The sequence below is a fragment of the Phacochoerus africanus genome, chromosome 1 (assembly GCF_016906955.1).
Source record: "Phacochoerus africanus isolate WHEZ1 chromosome 1, ROS_Pafr_v1, whole genome shotgun sequence".
NCBI lineage: Eukaryota > Metazoa > Chordata > Mammalia > Artiodactyla > Suidae > Phacochoerus > Phacochoerus africanus.
Window position 1 is genome coordinate 217,683,156 of NC_062544.1, and position 27,872 is coordinate 217,711,027.

General features: G+C 50.6%; 1 protein-coding gene across 2 annotated transcripts in view; it reads right to left on the minus strand.

The window, feature by feature from the left end:
* Positions 1–27,872, minus strand: part of PDIA5 (protein disulfide isomerase family A member 5) — a 100,380-nt gene that overhangs the window by 29,181 nt on the left and 43,327 nt on the right. For both annotated transcript variants that reach the window (XM_047790715.1, XM_047790725.1), the window contains 5 exons: positions 26,557–26,617; positions 21,565–21,632; positions 14,358–14,449; positions 14,193–14,264; positions 7,570–7,706 (listed from right to left, as the gene is read on the minus strand). In XM_047790715.1, coding sequence (XP_047646671.1) covers positions 7,570–7,706; positions 14,193–14,264; positions 14,358–14,449; positions 21,565–21,632; positions 26,557–26,617 — 430 coding nt within the window. The remainder of the gene's footprint in view (positions 1–7,569; positions 7,707–14,192; positions 14,265–14,357; positions 14,450–21,564; positions 21,633–26,556; positions 26,618–27,872) is intronic.

The following is a 27,872-nucleotide window of genomic DNA, read 5'->3' on the forward strand; positions in this document are numbered from 1 at the left end:
AGGATGGGAAAAGCAGGCTTGCAGAGGGCTCAGTGGTGAGGCTGTGGCCTCTGGGACCTGGGTTTTAATCCTGGCTCTGCTTTTTTAGCTATGCGACCTTTGACATGTTTCTTGACCTCTTGGGGCCTCCCTTTCCTAACCTGTAAAATGGGGATCATCATATCTACTTCACAGGATTTGCTGTGAAGATTAAATGAGTAAACATATGGAAAGTGCTTAGAACAATGTCTGATCCACAGTAAGTACTCAAGAAACATTCTAGCTATTATCTGACTACAGAAATGTAGTGCTTTTGTACAATGAAAGGCAGCACAGAGAAAGTTAAAGCAAGTAACAGAGAACACCTGGAACCCAGAAAATAGATGACAATTAATATCCACGAGTATGGAGCTCTAGGTCAAATAGAAAAAGACAACCTGGTAGGAAAATGGGCAAAGGGTGTGAACATTTGGTTCACAGGAGAAATATGGAAGGCTGATTACCACACAAAGGGGTGCTCACTTCCCTGGAGGCCAGGGAGCTGCAGACAAGTTGCCCCTTTGCCTTGATTAACAGGAATAGAAATGGTTGACAGCATCCATGGCTGGAGAGGATGCAGGCTCTGCCATGCACTACAGGGGTGTCGTGACCTTTCTGGAGGGAAGTGGACAGCATCCATCAAGGTACAAGCACACTGACCCCAGGGTCCAGCAGCTTCCCCTCCAGGAGTCAGTCATTAGCTTTTAGACATATTTCCCGATACATATGTTTACAAATGTTCACTGCACTGTTGGATCAAAGACTAGAGAGAGATGTCTGTAACAGGAGGATGGTTTAAAATCCATGGTATAATCCCACTCCTGGGCATCTATCCAGAGAAAATCATGACTGGAAAAGACACATGTACTCCAATGTTCACTACGGCACTATTTGCAATAGCCAAGACATCAAACGATCTAAATGTCCATGGACAGAGGAAGGGATAAAGAAGATGTGGTACATATACACAATGGAATATTACTCAGCCATCAAAAGGAACGAAATAATGGCATTTTTAGCAACATGGATGGACTTAGAAATTATCATGCTAAGTGAAGTCTGTCAGACAATGAGACACCAACATCAAATGCTATCACTGACATATGGAATCTGAAAAAAAAAACACAAAGAACTTCTTTGCAGAACAGATACTGACTCACAGACTTTGAAAAAACTTGTGGTTGCCAAAGGAGATAGTTTGGGGGGGATGGGGGGATGTGCTGGGGGTGTGGGATGGAAATCCAATAAAACTGGATTGGGATGTTCAATGTACAACTATAAATGTAATAAATTCATTGAGTAATAAAAAAATAAATCAAATCCATGGTATAGGTAAATTATAAAATACTATTTGTTAGTTTAAAAGAGTGAAGTAGATTTACCTGCTAACATCTATATTTATACAAAAACTTCTTTACCAAAAGATCTACTTACTGGTAAGTGGAAAAAAAATGCAAATCATGGAAAAGGGATAGGAAATGATTCTATTTATGTAAAAGACAAAACCCCCAAACGCTGTTGTTCAGTAAAAGCACAGAAGGAGGAGAAAGCTAACCAACTGTCAGCAGCTGGGAAAGGGAGACAGGGTAGGAAGGGGACTTTCACTATTTACACTATGTCCTTATGTATCCCTTGAGCCCTGAACCACCAATAATAAGAATGCTGTTAATATTTTTCTTAAATTATCTGTGCAATTAAAAAATAAAAGTGATAGCATGAAGCAGTTTTCATGGTAAAACGGTTACACAAATCCACACAGGTGTTAGGGAAAAAAGTCAATTTAACTCTATGTTAATTTAGAAATTAAAAGTTAAAAACAAAAGGGAAAAGTAACTAGAAAGAATGAGGCCAAAATGTGGAAAGCGGTTGCCTCTGAATATTGGGGTTATAGGTCATTTTTTTCCTTAATCATTTGTATCTCTCTGTACCTTCCAGATTTTCTACAGGGACCACAAATGACTTGGGAATAAGACAAGAGATGAAGTAAGAAGCACAAGGGTCTGACAGGGATCTGCTGCAGAATCCAGAGAGGCAGCCCAGCTCCTGGAGGGCAGGCCGAGCTGTGTGGCCTCCAAGCACACGCCCGCTGCTGGTGAGCTGTGGCAAAGAGAACACCTCATCCCGGGTGGCCCGTTGCCCAGGAGAGGTGCCTGACCATCAAGGCCCTGGGAAAGGGCGGCAGGCGGGGCTCTGGTTCCCCAGCAGCTTCTACTCAGGCCCTGAATGGGGGAGGGAGGCTGCTCCTTAGGCCACCTATCCTGGGAGCCTCATTTTGTCCCTTTTACGTCCCTGTGCAAGTAACACTCAGGAGCATCATTACTGCATCATGTCCTTTCCTGGCCCAACACAGAGCTGCAGGGACATGGAGAGGGCACAGCAGGTAGATGTCACTGCAGCAATATAGACAGTGACAAGAGATGACAAGTGACAATGTACACTGACTTTTCTCATTCCGAATGCTGCAGAGAGAAACAAAAGGCACCAGAGAGCAGAGGCTGCCAGTGTCCTCTGGCCTCACTCTCCTTGGACACCACCTTGTGCTCTGTGGCTTCAGGGGGCCAGGCCTGAAGCTGCGGCCTTCCCCACCCATGCCAGGCCCTGCACCGAGCGCCAGGTGGATGGTGAAGTGGCCCATGCTCTGACCTCACACCATGGGGGTGCACATGCCCCTCTTGGAGCCCACTACTCGCACCACACCATCCTCCCAGGAGGCCTGGGATCCTGGACAGCAGGGTCTGGGGGTGTGCTGCTTGCAAATCCCCTAGCGACCTGACCGGGGCCTGGTCTGGCTCTCGCATATGTGGGGAGCCTTGAACCATGCTGGGCTGAGCTGATTTTCAATAACTTAGACACGGGGAAGACAGGTTGCAGAAGAATCTCTGTGGGATTTCTAAGGGGCTCCAGCTGGGAGGGAAAGGAGGGAAGAGGCGGAGGTGAGATTTAAGTAGCAGGAAAGCTGGGAATGAGTATAAAGAACAGGGACCAAAGGAGGTGCTTGATAATATGCACCAACCAATGGTCCGGGGGGCCTTTCCTGCCAAGAACCCAGGAGTGCGGCTCCACAGGCACCCAGGACGGTTCCAGGGCAGGGGGACTCGGAAAGAAACTAACACTAACACTGAGCACTTCCTCTGTACAGAAGCAACACTGCAAAGAGAGACCATGGCTCTTTCCAGGAGTCTGTGTCAGGAATAAGGTTCGTTTTCTTCTCTATATTTTCCTATATTATCCCTGTATAAAACACACATGCACTCCTTTTTAATTAGCCAAAAGTCATAAAGATAAATTCAGCTTTTTAATTTGAACCCCACTATTTCAGTCTGTGGGGATGTTTTACAATTGTAATGCAATTATTCAATATTTTAACTAGCTTCCTTTTTCCAATTCGAACCCTTGCAGATTTGAAAGTATGCCGTGCTTTTTATGGTTTCAACAAAACTGCTGATTAAAAACAAGTACCAGCCTCTGGAAGGACCAGGCCAGACTCATAGCTATGAGCACCAAGGGTTCCCCTCAGGGTGGCCCCACCTCATCCAGTTCTCCCCATCGCACTCAGGAAATCAGCAAGGCACTTTTTTTTTTTTTTTTTTTTGTCTTTCTGCCTTTTCTAGGGCCGCTCCCACCACATATGGAGGTTCCCAGGCTAGGGGTCTAATCGGAGCTATAGCCGCCAGCCTACACCACAGCCACAGCCACAGCAACTCGGGATCCAAGCCGCGTCTGTGACCTACACCACAGCTCATGGCAATGCCAGATCCTTAACCCACTGAGCAAGGCCAGGGATTGAACCTGCAACCTCATGGTTCCTAGTCGGATTCGTTAACCACTGCGCCACGACAGGAACTCCAGCAAGTCACTTTTAATAAAAGAAAGACACTAATCCATCAACCTAGCAATCCTATCCCGAGAAACAAAGCGTGTACATCCAGCAATCCTTAGCAGAATCTATGGTCTTCTGCATTGATAGATCCCAGCTTGTTTTCCTAAGTCTCCAAAATGGTTGTTTGTTTCTTCCTTCCTCTTTAAATTATAGTTTACACTATTGTGCCAATTCCTGCTGTACAGCAAAGTGACCCAGTCACACATATATACACATTCCCTTTCTTACATTATCTTCCATCATGGTCTATCCCAAGAGACTGGATATAGTTCCCTGTGCTGTACAGTAGGACCTCATTGCTTATCCAGTCTCAAGTGTAATAGTTTGCATCTACTATCTCCAAACTCCCAGAAAAATGGTCTGGTCTTTTTTTTAACTGAATTTTTTTTTTTTTTCTTTTTTCAGTCATATCTGTGGCATATGGAAGTTCCTGAGCTAGGGGTCAAATCAGAGCTACAGCTGCCGGCCTACACCTCAGCAACACCGGATCTGAGCCGCATCCTTGACCTACAGCATAGCTCATGGCAACACTGGATCCTTAACCCACTGAGAGAGGCCAGGGATCAAACCCACATCTTCATGGAGACTATGCTGGGTTCTTAACCTGCTGAGCCACAATGGGAACTTCTAAAACGGTCTGTTTCTTAACAGACCCTTGCCAGTCTGGGATTGGCAACTGTGATTTCCAGATTTCACTTTTTTTTTTTTTGTCTTTTTCCTATTTCTTTGGGCCGCTCCTGCGGCATATGGAGGTTCCCAGGCTAGGGGTCGAATTGGAGCTGGAGCCACTGGCCTACGCCAGAGCCAGAGCAACGCGGGATCCGAGCCGCGTCTGTGACCTACACCACAGCTCACGGCAACGCTGGATCCTTAACCCACTGAGCAAGGGCAGGGATCAAACCCGCAACCTCATGGTTCCTAGTCGGATTCGTTAACCACTACGCCACGACGGGAACCCCCAGATTTCACTTTTTATTCATTTGGAAAACCTGAGGCAGCACTGGCAGTCTCTGGCCTTTTCTCTGGGTCCCTCAAGTACCGCAAAAGTGCTTTCCTGATCAGTGTGGGTTCTTGGGAGCCCTCCAGCATGAGATGCCCAGCTGGGCAGCTAAGAGGGCTCTGCTGTCAGTTCACCCCTCCCAGGCTCCCAGTCCTCTTTGAACTATGTGCATTCTAAAGCCCATACTCCTAACTAAGGAGGACTGTGTAGAGAGATTATTTAATACAAAGCCACAACCATCAGATGGAAACTTTAACAGGCAGTTTCTCAGGGAGCTGCACCTCGGGCTTTTGCCCTGATCCCTCTCGCTCTGCCAGTGCAGCAGTATAAATACACACACACACACACACACACACACACACACACACGCACGGAGGGGGCTGTCAGACTCCTCTTCAGAGAATGCAGAGTCCCTAATAGGCAGCCACCCCCAATAGAAGCCTCAGACGTTTCCATTTGCTAAGTCTGAGATCAAACCCCCTGTCTGCATTGGGGTGGCATTCATAATACTCATTAACAAGGACTAATGGAGAAAACAAAAGCTGCCATCTGGTTTCTAGCTCTCATTCTCTAATTAAGCTCTCAACAACTTCATTTGTTCATTTTCTCATTCTCTAAGCCCTTACTCTCTGCCCACCGGTGACTTGGATCAGGGATGGAGGAACGAGGAGAGCGAGATGGTTCCGGTCCAGGAGCAAGGAGGGGGCAGGGAAGAACTCTAGAGCCAGGCTCCAGGGCACAGACCCTGCAAATGTCAGCTCCTACAACAGATGGCTCACAATCTAAGACCACAGGAAAGTACACAGACAAAAAAAAGTCCAGTTTGCCACTAGTGTTCTATAAAGAAAAGGCTTAACAAACAATTATTACACAATTCCAGTCGACTAGGTTCATGTTGTTAGGGTTCATCAAAGGGGATACATACTCTTCATGCTGGGATGCCTAAACTACAAGCACTGCTCACACCACTCCGTGCTCCTCCAGGAGCTGGTGGGCTCTCTCGATGCAGCCAGAAGCACCAACACATGGAGGTAAAGTCAAGTCCCAGGGGGTGGGAGGGAAGTGGGGGGGACTGAAAACAGTCACCAGGATCTGCCTCTACTGCTGGGGCAGCAACACAGGCAGGGCGATTTCAGCTCTAGATGCAGCCCGACTGCTGCAAGACTTGCTTCTGTCAGCAACCCTGAGGCTGGCCGGGAGAGCTCATCTCAGCAGGCAGTCACCACGGCCAGGGATGGACACCCTCACTGACTGAGGCCCTCGCAGGGCTGGGGCCAACGTGCTCCTAGGGCCCTCTCTGTCATTGCCCTTAATAAGGTAGCTCTCGAAACTTAGTTTTTTGGGTCACTTTCCTAGAAATTCAGAAGGAGAAAAGCCACAGGGAATACTTTTCCTTTGGATTCTCTTAAAAATTTGGAACTTAAAAGAAAGAAGGACTTGGGGAAATCCCCAGTAGGGATCTGTTTATGGACAGTTCCTAACTTATAACCAAACCCCTGTGATACTGCAGGGGAGGGCAAGGGCGGGCAGGCCAGGGGTCGGCCGTACAGGACCCACAGAGCAGAGCCATTTCTCTGTGTGACAGGCTCCTGGTCTGAAAAATGGGGCTAATCATATTTGCTTTGCAGCACTGTGGGTAAAATAAAAAGAGATGACCCCGTGAGCAGTCACTTTGTCCCCATAAAGTAATATGTAACAGACAATATAAGGACCTTTATGACTCAGACGAGGAATAAAATATTCTCATCACTGAAGATGCCTCTATGGACTGGGTGACAATGACACTGATCCATATAGTTATTTCTTGCTTTTTTCCTCTTCTACAATCTCTCATCCACCATCACTGGGCCAAAGAGCTAGCGAGAAGCTATAGGAGAAGAGCACCCCACCCACATGCATCCTGTCCCAAGGTGCTGGGGACCTGCTTTCTTCACCCACTGGGATGGGCCTGCCTTTCCCAGGAGCTGCTCTCAGGAACTCTTTGCCCTGGGGCTGTCATTGCTTTGCTCACCTTTCCAGAAGCAGCCTTCTCCCTCTTTGAAACAAATTGCAATCAATTTTCCATTCTCCATGGGAATGGGGAGGGCGCTAGCCTAGAAAAAATCCTGAGCTACAGGGCTTCCAGCCAATACTGCAAACACGCTTTACAGCACTCACATATTTGCCTTCCTTGACCCACTACAGCCACTTTAGGCTGTGGGAGACACCAGGTTAAGCAGAATGAAGGCATGCTACATGCTGTGGGGTCTGAGGTTCCAGCACCAGCCTCACTGTGCCTTCTCAGCTGCTGGGTATGACACAGGCCCTCTCAGGGCCTCAGCTTCCCCATCTGTAAGTTGAGGAGTGATTGCTGCTGTTCTAGGTAGTATCTAAGGGCCTTTCCAGTCCCAATTCCTCCAATTCTGGGAAATCTATTTACATTTCCCGACTCATGTTGACTTGGAGGACGAGAATTGGTCCTCCAGGCTGAGGTGGGGGACACATGGGGCCTGACCAGGACTTTTGTGTTGTTCCCATGGTGATACGGGGCAGTGGCACCGTGAGGGCGGGGCTGCGCCGGGCACAGAGGAGGCGGCGCTAAGCAGTGCCCAGGACTCTATCCCAGAGCGGTGCCCGCCCTGTGCCGCGGAAGGGGAGGTTGTGGCAGGGCAGGGAGCAAGGTCCCACTCACATGGGGCGTGGAACATGACGAGCACAGAGGAGTGTTCCTTCACAAACTGGTCAAAGTCTTCATCGGTCAGGTGATAAACGGAGCCGCCCTCATCTGCCCAGGGAGTCTCGGGGACCTGGGGCTGTGGCGGCTGCGGACTGGAAGACCAAAAACAGGCAGAGCTCAGAGCAAGGCCCAGGGCCTGCGCAGCCCTCACCCCCACTGGCTTGCACTCCTGCTTCAGGGGCTCACCACGACCCCCCATGGAGGAGCAGAGGGGGAGGGTCGGCCCTGCTCACCTCCTCTGTCCCCCTAGAGCCCAGAGGTGCTCAGCTGATATCCCATGGCAAACAGTGGCTTTCAGCTCCTAAGCAGATGGAGAAACCTCACCTCCTTCCAGGAACCTGGGGGTTCCTTAGTGTCTCAAGTGCTTTCAAACTTTCAATCAACAGGCAAGAAGAAAGAGCAAAGAGTGAACTTTGGCAAAGCTAACTGTTGTGCTGAGTTAGCTCCCCCACAGGGCTGGGTGGGGAGGGGGTGGGAGCAGGGAAAGGGGACAAGAGGGGAGAGGTGGTAGGCGAGGAGGAAAGAGAGAGCAGGTGTTTGAGAAAGACCAAATCTGGCCCAGGAAGGGGCGACGGAGGGGGGTTTGGGGAGCTCACTAACCAGCAGGGATAAGGAAGAGCGGGGGCCCAGGGAACAAGGTTGGGGGTACCCAACTAGGACAGCATCCAGGTGACATCACAAACCCTTCCTGGAGACCAGGAACAAAGTCATCTAGTTCTCAGGCATTCCCGTTGTGGCTCATCAATAACAAAGCCAACTAGTAACCACGAGGACGTGGGTTCAATCTCTGGCCTCACTCAGTGGGTTAAGGATCCAGCATTGCCATGAGCTGTGGTGTAGGTCACAGACGCAGCTTGAATCCAGCGTTGCTGTGGCTGTGGTGTAGGCCAGAGGCTACAGGTCCGATTCAAACCCTAGGACTCTGGGAACCTCCATATGCCCTGGATGCAGCCCTAAAAAGACCAAAAAAAAAAAAAAATTATCTAGTTCTCCAGAGGCAGAGTGTTGGAGCAGAGAGGGTTGGGCTTGGAAGCCAGTGCATATCCCTACTCCAGTACTGAGAGCTGCAAAACCTCAGGCCAGTGCCTAGCCTCCCTGGAGCCTGCCTCCACCTGGGACAACAATGTGCTAACATCAGTGTCACCAACTGTTATGACAGGGGAGGCAGCTGCCCCCTCTTGCTCTGAAGTTAAGGACAAGACTGCTGGTGACACAGGCCCCCTGATGCTTTACTGCCATGAACACCTTTGCCAGAGCACCTTAATTGCTGCTTTGGAAAAAACTTTTAGGATGACAAATGTCAAAAGACAACCATTGTTTCCTGCCTTTGAGAGCCTACAGCAGAAAAAAGTGTGAAGTTCTAACAGCCACGGTTGAGAATTCATGACAGCGATGCGGCCCACACAGTGGAATCCACCGCCCTCCCAGGTCGCCAGCACAATGAAACCTGCCACCCCTACCCCACGGCAGAGCCTGGATCTGACATCACCTTCGGAAGCCCTCTCTGGAGCTACTGACAAAGCCTCACTGGTGGCCTCAGCCACCCTGGTCTCAAGCAACGAGAAGTGGCAGGGAGAGGGTGAACCATTCTCAGCCCATGCACGTCCAAGGTCAGTTGGGGCTGGGAGCAAAATCAAGCTTCAGAACGAGTCACCAGCCAGACAACAGGCCCAGATCAACACCAGGAAACCTAGATTCCCATGCCTGGACTCAAACACCTATCCCTGCAAGCACCACCAATTCTACTTCAAGGAATTGATCTTTCCAGTACACCTGGACACAGGCAAAATCATGTACATTCCAAAGTATTCACTGCAGGTGATTTGACTCAGCAAAGACGAGAACTCAGTGTCTGTTGGTAGGTGAACTGCTTAGGTAAACCGCTGTCCATCCACGCAAGGGAGGGCTGAGCGGGCTCAAGAAGGACAAGGAGGCTCCCTGTGGTGTGTCTAAGTGTAGACTGCTGGGTTGTACCCAACAGGCTGTATTGTGCTAACTTCTGCATAAAATAAAGATTAAAAAATACTTATTCACATTGGCTTATATCCATACAAGGAAGGTAATTAAAGTTTGTTACCTCTGGGGGTAGGAGGGAGAAAAGGATGGAGGAAAGAGGTAAAAGCAAGACTTCAGTATATAATTTTTAACTATCTTTTAAAAAATTATTTTAATTATGTGAATGGAATCTGGCCTAAAATTAACCTAAGTTTTAAAAATCCAGCAAGAGTATACACACAGGATGGAGAAGCCACAGCTTAGCAGCAGGACAGTCATATGAACGTACCAGGAAACTTCTAGTTAAACATGGAGGAGGACACACTCCATTTCCACCAAAATAACAGTCTAGAGTTTAAAAAAAAAAAAAAGTATGAACCCGCAGGAGCAAAAAAAGAACAGGAAAGATGATGATGGCGAAGAGAGAAAAAGAGGTCAGTGCAATTTTAGAAGCTAGAAAACTGACTTAGCAAAAAACTTCTGCCTTTCTTAAAGGGTATCTTGGAAACCTGAGGTACTGGGTGCTGAAGTGGGAAGGTGTGCAAGAATCACCCCCATGTGCAAAGGCCCCGGAGGACCAGGAGGAAGCCCTTAAGGCAGGGTTGGCCTGGGGCTGAAAACGGAAGGCCCTCAGATCCTGTCCATCTCTCCAGCAGCCAGGGGGGCGCCCCTCTCCCACCCACGGGATAATAGGAAGCTTACTTTCTAGAGGGGCGTGCAGAGCTGGGCAAAACAGTAAGAGGGCACTACTACTAAATTGTGCTTTTTTCCCTTCTTTTTAGAGCCGCACCTACGGCATATGGAGGTTCCCAGGCTAAGGGTCGTATCAAAGCTACAGCTGCCAGCCTACACCACAGCCACAGCAACGCGGGGATCCAAGTCACATCACATCTTCAATCAACACCAATGCTCATGACGATGCCGGATCCTTTAACCCACTGAACAAGGCCAGGGATCGAACCTGCATCCTCATGTATTCTAGTCAGATTCTTAACCCGCTGAGCCACGGTGGGAACTCTGAAATTGTGCTTTGTCTCTCTCCTTAAAGACTGGGGCTGTCTCTCATCTCTCTACCTCCTGCGCCTAACACAAAGCAGATACCCAATGAACACTTTTTAAATCAATAGGGAATGAGAGAGAATGGTTAAAGGAACTGGAGGTGTCCAATCTGGAGAAGAGGAGCTGTGGGAAACACAATAGTTGTCTCCAAACACTTCAGACTGCATTGGGAAAAGAAATTTTATGGCTCCATAAAGAAGAACCAACATCAAGCAGAAGCTCCAGAGAAAGAAACATCAGCTCAATAGAAGCAAGAACCTTTTATCTACAGCAGATGAAAGGAAGAGAGCCAGACCGGGAATCAGAAGACCTGGCTTTGAGTCCTGTTTCCTCCACTTCCCAGCTCTAGGGGCTTAGGCAGCCGACTTTACTTAAAATATCCACAAGACAGAGTATTTTGTAGGCCTTTCTTCATCAGCCTTGAAGGTACAGCTAGACAGATAATGGATATGAGATATTTTGTAAATGTATATCATCCACATGTTCCTAGGTATATTCATAGGGATCGAGTGACTACATCTGTCCTAGAGGTAATGCAACAATGAAAAAACTGCTGGGGGCAGGCTCACTGACTTTCACATTCCCTTCCAATCCTGCGACTCTGATTTCCCAGGCCCTCCAGGACTGGGAAGTTCACACAAAGTAGGTCCTTGCCTGAGGCAGGTGCATGTGCCACAGATGAGAAGATGCAACTCTAAGCATGACAAGTCAAGAACACTTTGTGTTTGTTTTCAGTTTGCTTCCGGTTAGTATAAAAATAGCACAGAAATGCATAGCCAGGTCAAAATGGATTGCCACTTCTATACACTCTAGCTGCCGAGCCCAACGCAGCAGCATGAAATCTGCAGAGACAGCGGCCTGAGGAATGCAGAGTTGCCAGGAGCACAAAAGGGCACAACCGCCAGGATCACTACATCTATCCCAGTGCCCTGGGGCGTTTTGACACCAGGGACACCCTGCTGGCCCACTTGCCAGAGCCACGTGTCAGAGGGCAGGATCTAACCTCTCCTTTCCCCAGTTTTGAAAAGTCATCTGGAGAACCAGCAAGGCTGGATTCACCCTTGTCCTTTCACACGCAGCCTCCATAAGCCATGAGAAGCCAACAGAGAGGCCCAGGGAAGAAGCACAGGCAGCAGGAAAGGGGGGATCACTGACACCCACCCACCATGATTTGGGGGAACCTGGTAAAGACTTCAAACACCTGGCCCTGGGAAAAGACACACACAGAGCTGGGTATATGTTAAGAGGGAATCTAGAAAGGGAGTTGCCAAAACTTTACAACACATCATCCTTGGATAGTTGGGGAAGGGAGATGCCTGTCCCTTGGTAAGTACTTAAGTTTTTCAGTAATAATAGAGCTCACTGAAAGTCAGAGAAGACTTAAAAAATTAAGCTAGCTGGCGGCAGAGAGACACTGCTAGATCTCAATGTGGTGTGAGAGGAGGCAGCTCACCGGTGGCCCTTTGACAAGTCCCCTCGCTGCCCTCACTGTGCTAGGGGAGTGGGCTGCAGTCATGCCTTTGGAGGAGCTGCCCCTGTGTGCAGACCCCTGACCCAGAGACCACAGGTGGTTGGGGGCTCGGGAGGTGCAGCCCAGGGGGACCTAAGTGCTGCCTTCCCTTTCCCAGAGGAGGTAACCCACCAACTCAGCCTGGAGCTGGAGACCTAGGGTGAATCAAAAGCTGCTAACAAGGGCTTCTTCCCACAGAGGGTGGAGGAAAGAAGGTGGAGGTGGGAAGTGGGGAGGTGCCAGCCCAGGACAGGGATCTGGAGGCAGCCCTGGAGTGGGAGGGGGTATGCAGGACAGAGTCTGGTGGAGGAGAGGGGTGGGGGATGGAGAGGCTGGCTCCACTGGGGAGATAATAACCTGTCTCAGAAACTCCACCGACCTGCTCGCCGGGTCTAGGGTTAGCAAGCAATTTGAACACTTTCTAAAAAAATATAATAAACCTTATTCTTCTGAGAAGATATGAGTGTATTCTGAAACCAGAAAAGGTTAGAGAGGGGGGCGGGAAGCAGACAGATTTTATGCTTTGGTGACAAATGAGATTGCCATTTGTTGACACCTTCTCTCAAAGCAGAGCGAGATATGTCTGGCTAGAGAGGAGAGGACGTGCTCATTATCAAATGAAAGAGGAAAACAGGAGTGTGAAGGTTCGGGTTAAGACAACGAGTGCAGGATAATGCGGAGCTGCCTTCCTGGACCAGGGCTAGAAATGAGTTAACAGATGGAGACAGAGATGCGAAAATGCTTCCAAGAAATAAAAGATGCCATGCAAACATGGTCCTGTGTTGTGTTTTATCTCCTGGGCACCCATGGACAGAAGATTGAGAGTTTTAGCCTTTACAATCGAACAGTTTGTTTCTTGCGGGTTTGGGGGTTTTGTTTTTCCTTTTCCGGGGGAGGGTACAAAATTTATCTCCTGTTCTCATTCTGAAACGATAGATTTTCAACCTTCATGTCTTTGAAGAACTAATTCTTTAATCCTGTGCCCCTGTGGTAATGATGGCAATACATATCCATGGGGCCAGCACCTGGGGGCACGGCAGGGGCTCCGGTCAGAACTAGGGGGTTTGCTGCCTGGGGCCAGCCCTGAACCAGCTGCTCGTCAGCTGCGGAAGCGTGGGCGAGCTGCTTCATCACTTGGCTCAGTTATCTCATTCATGAAATAAGGGAAATAATGTCTTCCTTAAAGGCCTCTTCTGGAGATTCTCGAGAATCCACAATAAAGTACTTAGAGCAGGTCAGCCACAAAGTGGAGTCCCCAAAATGCCAGCTGCTATTATTCTAAGGACTGTGCATAAATAACCACACACGGGCAGTGACAAGCAAGTGCCGGACTGGTGACAGGCAGAGCCCAGGGCAGCTGAGTGCTCTGGGCATGAGTGCTTCCGGCCATGGAGCAGGGGTGCGGGAGACAGACTGCCTGTCCTACGCACATGTGAGGGTCACCCCAAAGTCACTCTCCTAGCATGGTGGGGGCTCCAGGTGCAGGTGGTTTGGGTTCTAAGGATCTAATCACATTGGAAAACAGGATCACAGGTTGCCACGAGGCAGGGTCTGCGGGGAGGCCTGGTGAACAGCAAAGCACTCTGCAAATCTGAAGTATTTGGACACTTCTTAGCTTCACAACACCTAATACGGCTGGTTATGTTTGAAATAAGCGTTTGGCTGACAGCTCTATTTTCAAAGAGACCCGCAGTGGAACCTCCCTCAAACCTGATATCCTGGGTGAGAAACACTTCTATCCGTAGGTAGAGAGTAAAGGGAAAAAAATCTACCTGAAATACAGTCATCACGGCCAGTCACACAAAATCCTCCTGACCCCCACATCCTATACTCACAGACCCCCTCGCCCCTGCTACCTAGAAGACACCCACTGTGAGGGAAGCACAGGGGTCCCTTCCTTCCTCCTTCTCCTCCCCACCCCCAGCCAGAGCCCTGTGACCAGGACCAGCCTGGGGCCCAGCAGACGCCCCTCCCTCTGGACACCCCGCCCCCGCCCAGGCAAACACCAACTTACTTCTTCAGCCACTCCACGATGTCCTCGGCTGTGGACCCATAGCTGTCGTACTGGAACAGAAACCGTCCTTTCCTGTGAAAGGTGGGGAGACGACCTGGGCTCAGCCAGGGAGGCAGACGCCATCGTGGAGGGCAGCGAGCAGCCGTGGGGGTGCGGGGGACTTACTCAAAATAGCAGATGGTTGGGTAGCCACGTACACCGTACTCCTCCTTGATGTTTTCAAATTCCGAGGAGTAGACGTTCATCCCGGCCAGCACCTAGGCGCGAAGGCAGAGCAGACCTGTCACCCTCCTCCCGCAGACACCCTCACCTCGTCCACGTGCTGCCTGCCCAGCTGTCCCACCAGATAGGGTGACTGGGACGAAGCCTTGCAGACGGACGCGCAGCCCAGGGCAGCGGGGAAGCAAGGCAAGCCGAGCCAGCCAGGAGTGAGGCCAGCACTCTGGAAGAGGCAGGCATTGGGCCCAAGGGTGCCCCCTGCACGGGCGTTCCCTCCCACCTGCCCTGCGGGAAGAACCATCCCGGAGCAAAACATCGCTCTCTGAGAGTTGCGGAACCCTGGCCTTGATACCAAGTTCAACTGGGTCCTAGAGTCAGGCCACTGCCTCCCACGTCCATACTATGCCTTTCCTCTGCCCTAGCAACTAAGGTCATACTCTTTTCCCAGGTTATGGAATCGCCAGTCAGCCACTCCATGGCATCCTCAGCTACCTTCCCGGATCGCTCAGTCTGCCCTCCGGCTTCACAGGCAACATTCTGAGACCTCTAAGCTTTGTGTGTGTCCAAGGAGAGCGTGTGGTTCTCATGACCATCTACCTGCCTAAGTGTCCTTCTTCCGGGCCCCATCAGGCCTCCTGCTGGTGACCATCACCTCTGAAATCTGAGCATGTTCTGGTTGCAGGGGTCCACAGATGAAGGGGAGAGGAGAACTTTAGTAGCTGAGTACTATGACAAGGCTAAGTACTAAGGACAACCCAGAATGAGTCCCCTAGAACTCCTTTCCTGAAGCAGGAACTTTTTTTCTCTGGGGCAGGATCAGGTGCCCAGAAAGAGGACTTTGACTCTGTTGTCAGAAGAGAACACGGTGTGGCCAGATGCAGGAAGACTGTTCCACAAAGTGGGGGGTGGGGGGGGGGGGGAGCCAGGAGAGGGAGCTCAAAAGTGCCAGCAGCAGTTACAGAAGCTGGGAGAAGAGACCAGGAAGCGGAATTTTGCTGAACAATACATAAGGTGGCACAGGGAGAGAAAAGAGGAACTAGAAGTCTCGGTGGGCAATGAACTTGACTCAGAAGATGGCTTTGGAATTCCCATCACAGCTCAGTGGTTAACGAATCTGACTAGAAACCACAAAGTTGCGAGTTCAATCCCTGGCCTTGCTCAGTGGGTTAAGGATCTGGCATTGCCATGAGCTGTGGTGTAGGTCACAGACACAGCTCGGATCCCGTGTTGGTGTGGCTGTGGTGTAGGCCAGTGGCTACAGCTCCGATTCAACCCCTAGCCTGGGAACCTCCATATGCCACAGGTATGGCCCTAGAAAAGTCAAAAAGACAAAAAAAAAAAAAAAAGATGGATTCCACTTGGTAGTCACATAACCTTGGGCAGATCACTCACCTTCCCCAAGGTTCCTTGTGTGGAAGATACGGGTGATGAGACTATCACAAGGCTCTTAATAGACAACCCCTGTCAGAGGTTCTAGCATAAAACTGGTGATCAAATTCTTTATTTCCTACAAAATCCTGGCTGATGGGAGCCAGCTGTGCCTCTGGCCAATCCATCCCTAGGGGCATCTAGACTGTCTCTTCAACCTGTTTAAGTACCCAGCACAGTGCCTGGCATACACAGGGCCTGGCAGGCACACAATAAATGCTTGCTAAATCCGATTTTTTTTTTTCCCTCCCGGCCCATTCTGGATGCTACTAGGAATAGAGGGAAAATAAGCCTGAGACAAAACCTACTAGAAGCCTTGGAACCTTCTACAAGCCCTTCTGCTCATTTCCCCAGACTGATTCAGCAGCCTGTTCCAGTAATAATTGTCTACTTGAAAGTTCTTTTTTTATGTCTAATTGATCTCCCCAGTGTCAGTGCACATTCACTACAAGATTAATCTTCCACATCCTCCTCTTTCATTACATCACTTCCGTGCGTAAAACCTTTCAATTCCACTGAATGCAGGCTAAAGCCTAACTGCACACTCAAAGACCATATGGTCCCTATCTCATTGTTGAATTCTTCTTGCCTACAAAACCCTTAATTGTACACCTGCTAGGGTCTAGATTTTTTATTCTCCTAGGAATGAGATGGTCTGAGATTTTGACACAGGGAGGAAGCTGCACCATTTACTGTCTGAGGCCCCTTGCAGGGGAACATCCACAGTAGCTAGGAGCTTGGGCTCGGGGGTCCAGATGCTAGACTTGGCGCCTAACTCCCCTATCAGCAGCTGCTTTCCTTGAACAAGTCGCAGTTGCCTCTGTGCCTCAGTTTCCCCATCTGCAGCCCCCTCCTCTGGTTGCTGTGATTAAATGAGGTAGTACAAGTATCTACAATCCTCAAAACGTGTTGGTCATTTTCACTAATGCCACCAAGAGGCTCTGCAAACCTGCTCACATTCCCAGAACCCACGCTGTGCTCTCCCGGCCCGCATCTTACAGTCCCCATTGCTCAAGATGCCCACGTGCCCTCTCTTTGCTACCACCCAACACTCATCCATCCTTTAAGGCAAATCAAACCCCACCCTCCCTCGGCAGCCTTTCCAAACCACCTTTGCTTATGATGAACTCTGGGTCCTCTGAGTTTCTGTAGCTCTTTTCACTACTTTGGGGGCATTTACTAGTTAATGAGATTAACTATTTTTTGAACAACTACTTACAAACACTTTCTGGAGTATGTGAATCTGAATGAGACAAAACTAGTCTCCACCTAAGGAGGGGTCAGGGCCACAGTGCCTGCCACTGAGCCGTGTGTGCCTGAGACTGGTGAGCTGGCCTGGCACAAGCTTCCTCATGTGCAGCCCGTGCTGTGATGGGAACCATCACGGAAACGCCACAAGCAGGAGTGTGTGAGCTGGCGGTCCCCAAGGGAACGACTTCCACAGACATTCTAGGAAGAGAAAACGGAAGCAAGACAAAGCAGGATGCAGTTCAAAAAGTGGGGACCATTTTGGGTAGACTGCAGGGCACAGAGGAAGGAGCAGGGACAGAAGGCTGAGCGAGGTCAGAGGTGGCTATGGACCAGGCTTTAATGCCTAAGAACCAGGACTTCATTCGAGAGGTGCCGGAGAGCTTTGGGGGGTTCCCAGCTGCATTTGGTGAATTACAGTGGCCAGGTGGTAAGGTGCAAGTTGTGGGTTAGGGAGACAGGTGTGCACTCTTTGGCAACCACCCCCTGGAGAGCAGGGGAACAATGGAGGATGACGGCCTGGCAAAAAGGCACACTGGCAGAGCAGCCCATGGTGCTCAGGAGGCGTCATGAAGGAAAATGGGCCGTCTGCCAGACAGAGAGACAGTGAATTTCATTTTAGACATCCTGCATTTGAGACCCAGGGAGAAAAATGCAGACCAAGATGTCAAACAAGAAGTCTGACACGTGGCAATGGAGCTCAGAGACGCAGGCTCCGTGGAGCTGCTTTCTGTTGAAGCTACAGATGTAGATAAAAACCACTAAGGGATGGACCATGCGGGACTAGGAGAGCACAGTGCTCTCCTTGCTCCAAAGTGTTAATAAGAAAAGAACTGGAAAGTAGAGCCTTGGGTGCGCCCCCTTTAGTAAGTGGAAGGAGCAGTGAGCACAGAGCAGGGGGAGCGGGTGGAGTGTCAACCATCTGTATCTGTGAAGCATCTGCAGGTTACAGAGCTGTCTCCATGCACCAGCCTGTTCACTCTTCCAACAACTCAGGAGGTGGGCCGGCTTTGGCGTTCTCGCCTCCGTTTTATGGGGGCGGGAAACGGAGGCTCCACGGTTATTTGCTCAAGATCTGCCAGGTGGATAGTGACAGCCAGCGCTGGAGTCTGATCTGTACAAATCTGTCACCAAGACTGACCCATTCCACTGTTCACACCCAGATGGCCCATCATGGCCAAGGTTAATAAAAGACACAGTGTGGATGTCGGTAACTGGCAAGGCTGGGAAGGAGAGGCAGACGGGGAGGGGCTGGTCCTGACCGCTGCTCTTCGGGAGCAGCGGCAGCTGATGATGAGGATGTCAATGAGCAGGAGTAGATGGGCCAGATGCCGATGATTCACCAGACATCAGTGATAGCAAAAAAAAAAAAAAAAGAGGGAGATCTGAGCTTGGAAAATGGCAAAAGTCGTGCATCCCTGACCCAGCCTGGCTGCCGTCTGAATGACATCACCAGGTTGGACACCTCCCAAGAAATCTGCAGAGGAGAAAGGTTTCTGACCCCTGCCATGGACACGGCCGCCAGAAAGGACTCAAAGATGACAGAGATGAAGAGGAGTGAATCCTCCCTCATTTCAGCAGTAGGGAGGGAGTGAGCTTTTGATTTCTGGAGACTAGCAGCCCATCTCTGCCCTGTGTGTGAGGACAGAAAGGAACCTACACCTCTGGCTGCCCTACTCCTGGGGAGCTGTGGTTGCACCCTGAGCCCTGGCCACCAGAAGTAGGTGGTGTGCATGGTGGCCAGGTCACGGAGCTGGGAAAGGGTGAGAACTTTTCCAAAGTGTTTTCCTAAGAAAGTAAGAGAAAAACAGAACAAAACAAACCCCAAGTGGGAAAATACAGAAGCAAGGAGGCGCTCTCTCTTTTTTCTTTTTTGTCTTTTTAAGGCTATACCTATGACTTATGGAGGTTCCCAGGCTAGGGAGCAAAATCGGAGCTACAGCTGCTGGCCTACGCCACAGCCATAGCCAACACTTGATCCCTAACCTACTGAGCGAGGCCAGGGATCGAACCCACATCCTCATGGATACTAGTTGGATTCGTTTCTGCAGAGCCACAATGGGAACTCCAAGGAGGAGTTCTCTTGTGGTGCAGTGGGTTAAGGATCCAGTGTTGTCACTGCAGTGGTCTGAATCACAGCTGTGGCGTAGGTTCGATCGCTGGCCCAGGAACTTCCAAATGCTGCAGGTGTGCCCCCCGCCCCGCCCCACCCCACCCCCAAAAAAGAAAAAAGAAAATACAGACACAAAGAAGTAGATGAGTTCACATAACACAGATGCCTTAGGCCAAGGTAACTAACACCCAGCCAAAGCTGGGCTTGATGGCCAAGATCTCTGGGTACCTGGACAATTCCACTGACTTTTCTAAAACGTTGTCTAGGGAACCAGGAGGGTCACCTCTTATGTTTCTTGACCTGGGCTTAGGCAGGAAAAGCAGGCACTGGGTTTTCTGTTTTTTTGGAAGCAGGTGCCCTTAACAAGTAACCTTCAGGGCTAACCTTGCCAAGGGGCCTTGTGCGAACCCGGGGCCAGGGAAGAAGGTCCTTGTCCCACAAATGTCCTTCCTACTTTGCTCTGTCCTTAGTAACTAAAGCTCTGGATCCCTTTAAAAAGGGAAGCATGGTTTTTACTGACAACATAGAGCTTAAAATAAAGCATACCCAGGTGGTGTGGGAAGCCACACACTCATGCATTCACACGTCAGCATGTGTTGGGTACCTACTCTGAGCCTGGCCCATGCTCTGCGCTGAAGAAACGGACATGAATCAAACAAAGCCGCTGTGCTCAAGTTGCTCACATCTCAGTGAGACGCTCTGATCATAGTTAGTATAAACTGGGGGACAAAGTCACCCAGAACAAAGGCAAAGACGAGCAGACACGACCACGCACGGCAGGATCAGCCTCTGGAGGAATGCGGAATTTGGCAGGTGGAGGCGGCATTGGCCGAGAATCTTCCAGAAGGTGATGTAACCTGCTTTGATGGGCTGGCCAGCTGTCACCTGATAGGGGCTGAGACTCCTTCTGCCATTGCACCACAGTGTTTGGATGGTGAGCTGAGTACTTATCTAAGTGTATGCTGGTGCAGTTGGAGAACTCTGGGTAATTAAATCTTTTCTCCGGGTGAAATAATCTTAAAACATGGTATCTACTGAGGCCCCAAAATGTGAAGTGAAACTTCCCCAGAGTGAGGTATGTGTGCCCCACGGCCAAACGTCTCTAGGCAAGTTTGCTAAAAATTCATTAGTGAGAAAGAAGCAGGACCCTGGTGTTGCCCCAGAAAAGAGGTCAGAAGAGAGAAAGCACCTGGTTCTTTGCAACCCAATCCTGGCACCGGCTGGCAGGGCTGTCGCCATGCTTGGGTGCTGCCATTTCTTAAATTCAGCTTGAACCCATCACCAACTTAATCTGATGCATAAAGATCATGATGCAATTTGAAGATCTCAGGACTCTCTTAGTGGGACTTTGGCCAGCCCCACTGGCATGGCTCCTCCCGATGACTTTCATGAAAGGCATATGATTTTTCCACACTCTCTAGAGGAGCAAGCAGTTATTTTTCTGGTGCCACCAAAAAGAAAAAGCAAAAAACAAAACAAAAAACCAAACACCCACAACCAAACAAAACCCGCCAAACCCCTGTGGTTCAGGGTTTTAAGTGCAAACATGGACAGACCTATGGCACAGAAGAGCCTGGCAGGGCAGGGGAGACACAGGACCAGGACCAGGACCAGAACAATCAGTGACCAATGTTCAGCCCTGATGAGGTCTGACTGCCTGGCCTCCCCTCCTCCCACGGAGCATCCTCAGTGCTCTACTCTGAAGGCCCGCTTCCTCAGTGGCTTCCCTTCCCCTCCTGTCTCCTAAAAGTGGGCATCCCTGAGACAGCCTTGTCTCCCGTCCGGCCCCGCGCATGCTCTCCTTCAGAGAACCTGTGTGCTCAGGTCTCTGGCTCCCCACCTGGACCCCTCTCTTTTGCTGGGGTTCCAATGTTCCTCCTGCCCTACTGAGCCCTGCCAGCCTGGCAGGAGGCTGCCTCATGGACCTGTTTGGGCTTTGGGCTCACCACCGGAGTCACCGTGCCCCTTTTTCTGCCACTGGGCTCCTCGACATTGGAAGCCTCACCTGCCGTAGAGCCCAGCCCCCTCACTCTGGAGCCCTGATGGTCTGTGGCGGGCCCCTAGTCTTCCGGCAGCACCATGTGCGCTTCTTGCTGGCTCCCTAGCTATTCCATCAGGGGCCTTTGACAGGTGCCAAATACTCCAGGTCCCAGCAATTCTGGGGAGTTCTCAACATCTGAGGACAGGTCTCCGAATCACAAGCCAGGGGCAGCAGGGGTAACATTAATAGAATAAGTCCTTCTCATGATTTCAAAACCTGCCTTCTCCCCAGCCTGTGCACCCCTCCTCTGCCATCTCCCCAAGTGAGAGGGGGAAGTCCAGAGTCAGCAGCTAGCCCCGCCTGGCTCATGGCGCCTCACTTACAAACTGGCCTCGCAGCTGAGTTGCAGCCTTCTGGAAATGCGGCATTATCCTCTTGCACACGCTGCACCCTAGTCACCGGCAGGAGAAAAACCAAAGGGTTACAATGCGCCCTGTGCTCCACCCTCTCTTCCCTCAGGCTGACTCTGCCAGCCAGCATTTATCCCGCCTCCAGAGGCAGGAGCGCCCCAGGCTCTGGGAACACAGCAGCGGAGGCAGAGGCCCTCGCCCCCACGACCCCCAAGAGCTTACAATCTCCACCGCAGGAAAGACCCAGCCCAGCAGTCACTCCATAAACGTGAGACTGACAAGCAAACCTGATGCAGCTGGGGGAGGGCAAAGCACTGGATAATTGAGAGCTGATGATGAGTTCCCCAGGAATTCAGGGAGCCCGAGCAGGTGCCAGGAAAGCACACCCTTCAGGCACAGTGAAAAGCCTGCCCTCGCTGCCCAGCCAGGGGCTGCAGAAGAACCTGAGTCAAACGCTCTTAGGAGAAAAAATGTGCAACCAAAAATACAGTGGTTTTGGGGACTTCATGGCTCTTTTCCTTCATTAGCAAGGATAATCACGCTATGACGAGAAGCAGCCGAGCCGGCCAGGATCAGACCCTGGTCCTCATCCTCCCCTGACAGGCTGGACAGCCCCGCACAGGCCACCTCCTCTCTCTGGGCTGCTGCCCCTTCCTGGGGTTTGGGCCAGATGACCTCAGGCCCCTTCCAGCTCGGAGGCCAGGGCTGATGTCTTTGGCTCAAGCTTCTCTGGGGTCCTGAGGTCCACAACGGTCACACTCCTGCCCTGGCAAAGCCCCCAAGCCTGGGGGGTTCAGGGCCAAGATAACCAGCCTCCAAACACCCACTACTACTTTAGAGAGACTGAGTTCAACCCACCCCTCCCCTTCCACCAGAACAAGCCACACATAAGCACTGTCCCCACAGGAGACACAGGCACCCGTCCTCAGACAGGAGGAATTCTGACATGCAAGGCCCTTACACTGTCTGACAGCCGCTATGCTGCAAATCAGGCTTTGAGAGGCTTCTGAAGGCCACGGACATCAACGCTGCCTGGAACCTTGCATCAGGCTGGATGTCACCTCAATACGGCAGAGTGGGGCCAGGGCCACGCAGCCGCAGGCTGACAAGCTCTAATCCACGTTTAGCTAATGCTTTGGAGCACAGATCAGAGAGGTGCTCTCACCCACTGGGCCAGATACAGACACTGGAGAGCCGAGCAGGTCAAGACTCCCCACGGCCCACCTGAACCACCCAGCACCAAGTCAACTGGACAAGATGTGATGTAGGATTTTGACATCAACTCTCAACATGCCCACAGCCCCCTCCTCGACATCCCTGCCTGCCAGACAGATGGACACACACACACACAAGCACATTAAGCCTGGACTTCAGTTGATGCCACGAGTTCGTTCTCAGACTTGGGGTGTCTGTGAGGTCAGCCTGCAGCATGATCCCATAGCTCTGCTCTCAGGGGACAAGAGGCACTTCTCCCGGGTAGCTGCCCACAGCATGATCCCCACAAGCACTGGGAAAGAAAGACTATGATACCTGACAGGGGCTTTGTTCCCACTGCAGGAATTTGGGGAGGAAAGTGGAAACAGAGACAGTGATGCCAATTCCCGGGATGCCCAAGCTCCACGAAGTGGATGCCGCACGGTAGGGATGGGAGGCTGCGGGGCAGAGACAGAGGAAGGAGCTCGGCTGTGTTGAGAACGAGACCCAGGTCTGCATCACCCCTTGGCCACCTCTGCCTGTGTGACCTGGGCTGGTGATATGAGCACTTTGAGCCTCAGCTTTCCCATCTGTGAGGTGGAGGCAGCACCTGCCCTGCAGGCTGAGGGCCAGAGCCAACACCTGAGAGGCCGGGCAGAACCAGGCACCAGCGGGGAAGCCTCTGTCAACCCAAGGCCTGAGAGTCTGCCTCCCAGGCCATGGTGGGGAAACACCTGCATGGGGACGGGGATGTCAGAGGGGAAGATGAGGGGGGCACACCTGAATCCCCTCACCTACTTTCAGGCAGTGGCTTGATGAGATGGGGGAGTCTGACACCCACTGGGTCACAGGCAGCAGTCAGCTCATCACCTGTCCTTGCAGGTGTGGCCTCTCTCCTCCAGCTCTGCCTGTCGTCTCATTAATATAGTCAATAAACATTTCCTGAGTCATTTGAACGTCCTGGGGACTCAGATTTCTTGTCACAACTAAAGGCTCCCACTGCCTTTGGGATCATTCACCCCCATGGTAATCAAAGGATCAGAGTCCTGAAAGCCTCCCAGTTAGGGAACTGGTGTTTCCCAGGAATAAGCTGAATTATAAGGACATGAGGGCTTGAATGGACTAATATAATAAAAGCACAAGTTTGATTCATTAAAAACAACAACTCAGTCTGGGGATACCTGGGAGCCAGGAGGCCATCCAATCTGACCCCTTAGAGGTGTAGACTTAACAGCTCCCAGTTTTCTCTTTCCCTCCCCTCTACTGCTCTGTGACACCTACAAGGAACCTAGCTTCTCCCGTCCCAGCTTTCTAGCCTATAAAGATGATAATCCTGCTCACGGCTCTATGATGACTAGAATGGCAGCCTAGGGAGTCAGGGGCGGGGAGGATGTGTGTGACACACACACTCAGGTGCACACTGCTAGGGAACCTCTCTCTGTAAGTGATTACCCAGTGTCATCACACTGAAACCTGCAAGGTTATACCATGATCCTGCCTTGTGACATGTACTGTGTACCGACATCCACCCCGTCTTAGTCTCATTCAACCACTATGTTGAGACCTGAAGGTTCTGAGATAAACCAAAGGAGGCCTGTCCTCAGGGGGGTGTGCAACAGGACGATTCCTGAAGCAATTCACAGCTGGGCAGGTACTATGACCTCTCCAAGGAGAAATAAAAAAGGGTGAAACCAAACAGTGACCTTTAATGGAGAGAATGAGCTGGGTTAAGGTGCAGACTGCCTGGGCAGAGCCAGCTCTAACAGGAAGTGGGACACCAGGGCCTCTTTCCATAGGCAGACACACCCCTGAGGCAGTGAGGTGCTGGGGGGAGGTGGGGGGGGCAGGGGTCACGAGCAATCAACACAGGCTGGGGAGAGGCTGCTGTCACAGTGAACAAGCCACAGGCCCCACTTTGGCAGAACCTCCAGAATCCCAGAGAAGGGCAACCAGCTTAGGGAGGCATGGTCACCAGGGTTGAGAAGGAAGGGGACTTTATTGGGAGAACTCAGAAAAGGGGGATTAGGAGTTCCCGTCATGGCTCAGCAGTAACAATGACTACTATCCGTGAGGACATGGGCTCCATCCCTGACCTCTCTCAGTGGGTTAAGGATCTGGCACTGCCATGGGCTGTGGTGTAGGTCACAGACATGGTTCGGATCTGGCGTTGCTGTGGCTGTTGTGTAGGCTGGCAGCTATAGCTCTAATTGGATCTCTAGTCTGGGAACTTCCATATGCCAAGGGTGCGGCCCTAAAAAGATGAAAAAAAAAGAAAAGGGGGATTGGAAGAAAGCTTTCAAGAATAAATAGTACCCTGGGGACACAGCCTGTGCTACCCCCTCAAGCCACAGACACACCTGGGCACACCCACCTTCCATCACACACAGCCCCTCTCACTCTGGCCTTTGATCCTCTGGCTTCCTGAAGGCTCTCGTGTTTTATTTTGTTTGGTTGGTTCCTTTTTTTTTTTTAGGGCCACACCCTGTGGCATATGGAGGTTCCTAGGCTAGGGGTGGAATCGGAGCTGCAGCTGCCGGCCTACATCACAGCCACAGAAATGTGGGATCCCTGACTCACTGAGCAAGGTCAGGGATTGAACCCACATCCTGATGGATACCAGTTGGATTCGTTTCTGTTGTGCCACAATGGGAACTCCTCCTAAAGGCACATGCAGTTCACAGAGATACAGCTCTAAGGGCCATTCACAGGCTCTAATTCGAGGTTTTTCAATCTGTGGCTGGGGACCAGTTAAACTTCAGGGGTGGCTCAGACAGGGGAATATCTGTGGCTTTGAGGACATACTAACAACTACTCAGCTCCACAGCTGCAGCTTGAAAGCAGCCACAGACATCATGTAAATGAATAGATGTGGCTGTGTTCCAACAAAAATTAATTTACCAAAAAAAAAAAAAAAAAAAAGGGCAGCGAGCCCAACAGGCCATGATTTGCTGACCCTTTATTAGAGGGTGAGGAAATAGTAGGAAAAACCAATTAATTTTTAAATAAAACAGAATAAAAAAGAAAGTATCAGTGTGCATTGCATCCAGCAGAGTGGATGGCAAGTAGTAAGGGTAAACGTGGTTTTATGAAACTTTCAGCTTCGTTATATATAGTGTATGTACACTTACAGTACAGGGTTGCAATGTAAAATATGTCTAATATTACAACATGCAGCCAAAAAATTTGAAAGCCACTGCTCTGATTCAAGCCCTTCCTGCTTTTACAGAAATGGAAAAGGAGGCACAGAGTGGCAAAGGACTCGCCCAAGGTCACCCAGCTTGCTGGTGGCACAGCTGGAACCAGAACCCGGGTCTTCTGGTTGTCATCTTAGTGATCCTTCTGGTGTTCCTACAGCCCCTTGCCTCCTACGGAGACGGAACCCCCATACTGGGCCCTTTCTCCCAGGTCCTGATGCCCTCAACTCTCCCAGTAAAGAGGCACACAGGAGCCAGAGGTGGGTGAGCAGCTGCCCTGAGGCTCCAGGCTCACAGGAGGCAGAGGGCGGGTAGGGTGGAGGTGCCTGGAGCAGAGACCCATGTTGCCACTGGGTGATGAGAGCAGTAGGACATGATGCCAGTGAGAGAAAAACAGACGTGGACGGTGGGAGGGGCAGAGCCAGATGCAGAGAGGCGCAGGCAGAGAGATGGAGTGAGTACCATGTTGGGTATTCTGAGTGAGAAACCCGGGGCTACTTCCCAGTCGCCCTGGTGACCCCAGCAACCCCACCCAGTCTAAATGTCTCACTCAAGCCCGAGGAAGAAAGTCACTCACAGGAAGCATAAAACATCATGAGGATCGGCTTCTCTTCCTTCTTCAGGAGCCGTCTGAAGTCCTGAGATACAGAGAACACAGCAGGTTACAGATCACGCACAACATCCCTGGGGACCCACTGGAGGGAGGACAAGGCGGGCACTTAGGAAATCCCATGGTCTGACTTGGGGGCTGGGGGCGCAGTGCAGAGTCCTGGCCCAGCAGGAGCTGAAAGACCTTCAGAGACCATCTATTCTAGCCATGTTGCAGGTTACAGATGGGGAAACAGAGGGGACAAATGGCGACGTGGTGGGATGAAGCAAGCAGGCCTAGGCCACCAGCCTCACTTTGAGCTCCAGCTGAACAGTTAAAGGACTGGGAGGAGCTGTGTCCCATGAGGCTGTCTCATGGGATCTTGGCACGGTCCTGCTGTGGTGGGTGCTTGTTTTCAAGGAAGCCCGACCCGACCAGATGGGGATCTGCTCGTCCCCTAACAAGGGGTTAACCCATCCCCCAGGAATCTTCCCTGGACCAGCCTCTCCATCATCCAGGGCCCCAGGAGAACATGCTGTACCCGGGAGCATAAGGATGAGATGAACCCCGGCCCCAGGAGGCTACAGACAAATGGAGCATGTGTACCTGTAAACCCTGAGAACAGCACCTGGCTTGTGATCAGGCAATGTATAATTATTTGTTAAATGAATACAATAAATGCAAAAAGACAAATGGTCACAGCAGTGCTAATGGAGGGAGAGACTTCATGCAAAGCAGGGGAGGAGACTTTTCTTCCAACCAGAGTCAATGATGTTCAGGAAAAAGCAGATCCATCAAGGACTGTGGAGCAGCACCATGACAGAGCATATTTTGATTAAAATAAGCTCCTCTAACCAGTTTCCATGGAAGAAAATTAGAGGTTTTCCTTTTTTTGAATAATAAGGAAAATAAGAGGACATTTCAAAAATGCAGCTCTCTGGCAGCAACAAGGCATTAGGTAAACAGATGATGGTACCTCCTGCACAATGGAACACTACTGCACTGTTAAGACCGGTGAAGAAGAATATTTAATGTCACAATAAGAAGTGTGTGTTACATTAAGTGCGGGAGGGGGGCAAGTTAAGAAAACAGCATATAAAATATAATGACACTTTTGTGAGTAAAAATATTTATGTGTGCATTATGTTGAAAGCCTGAAAAGCTACAGAAAATACTGGCAGTGGGTATCTCTCAGTGGGAGGAATGGGATGATATATACTTTTTTATAGTTAAGCTGTGTTTTCTAAGTTTTCAACAATGAATATATATTACTTATAATTTTTTGGTCATATGAAAAAAGATTA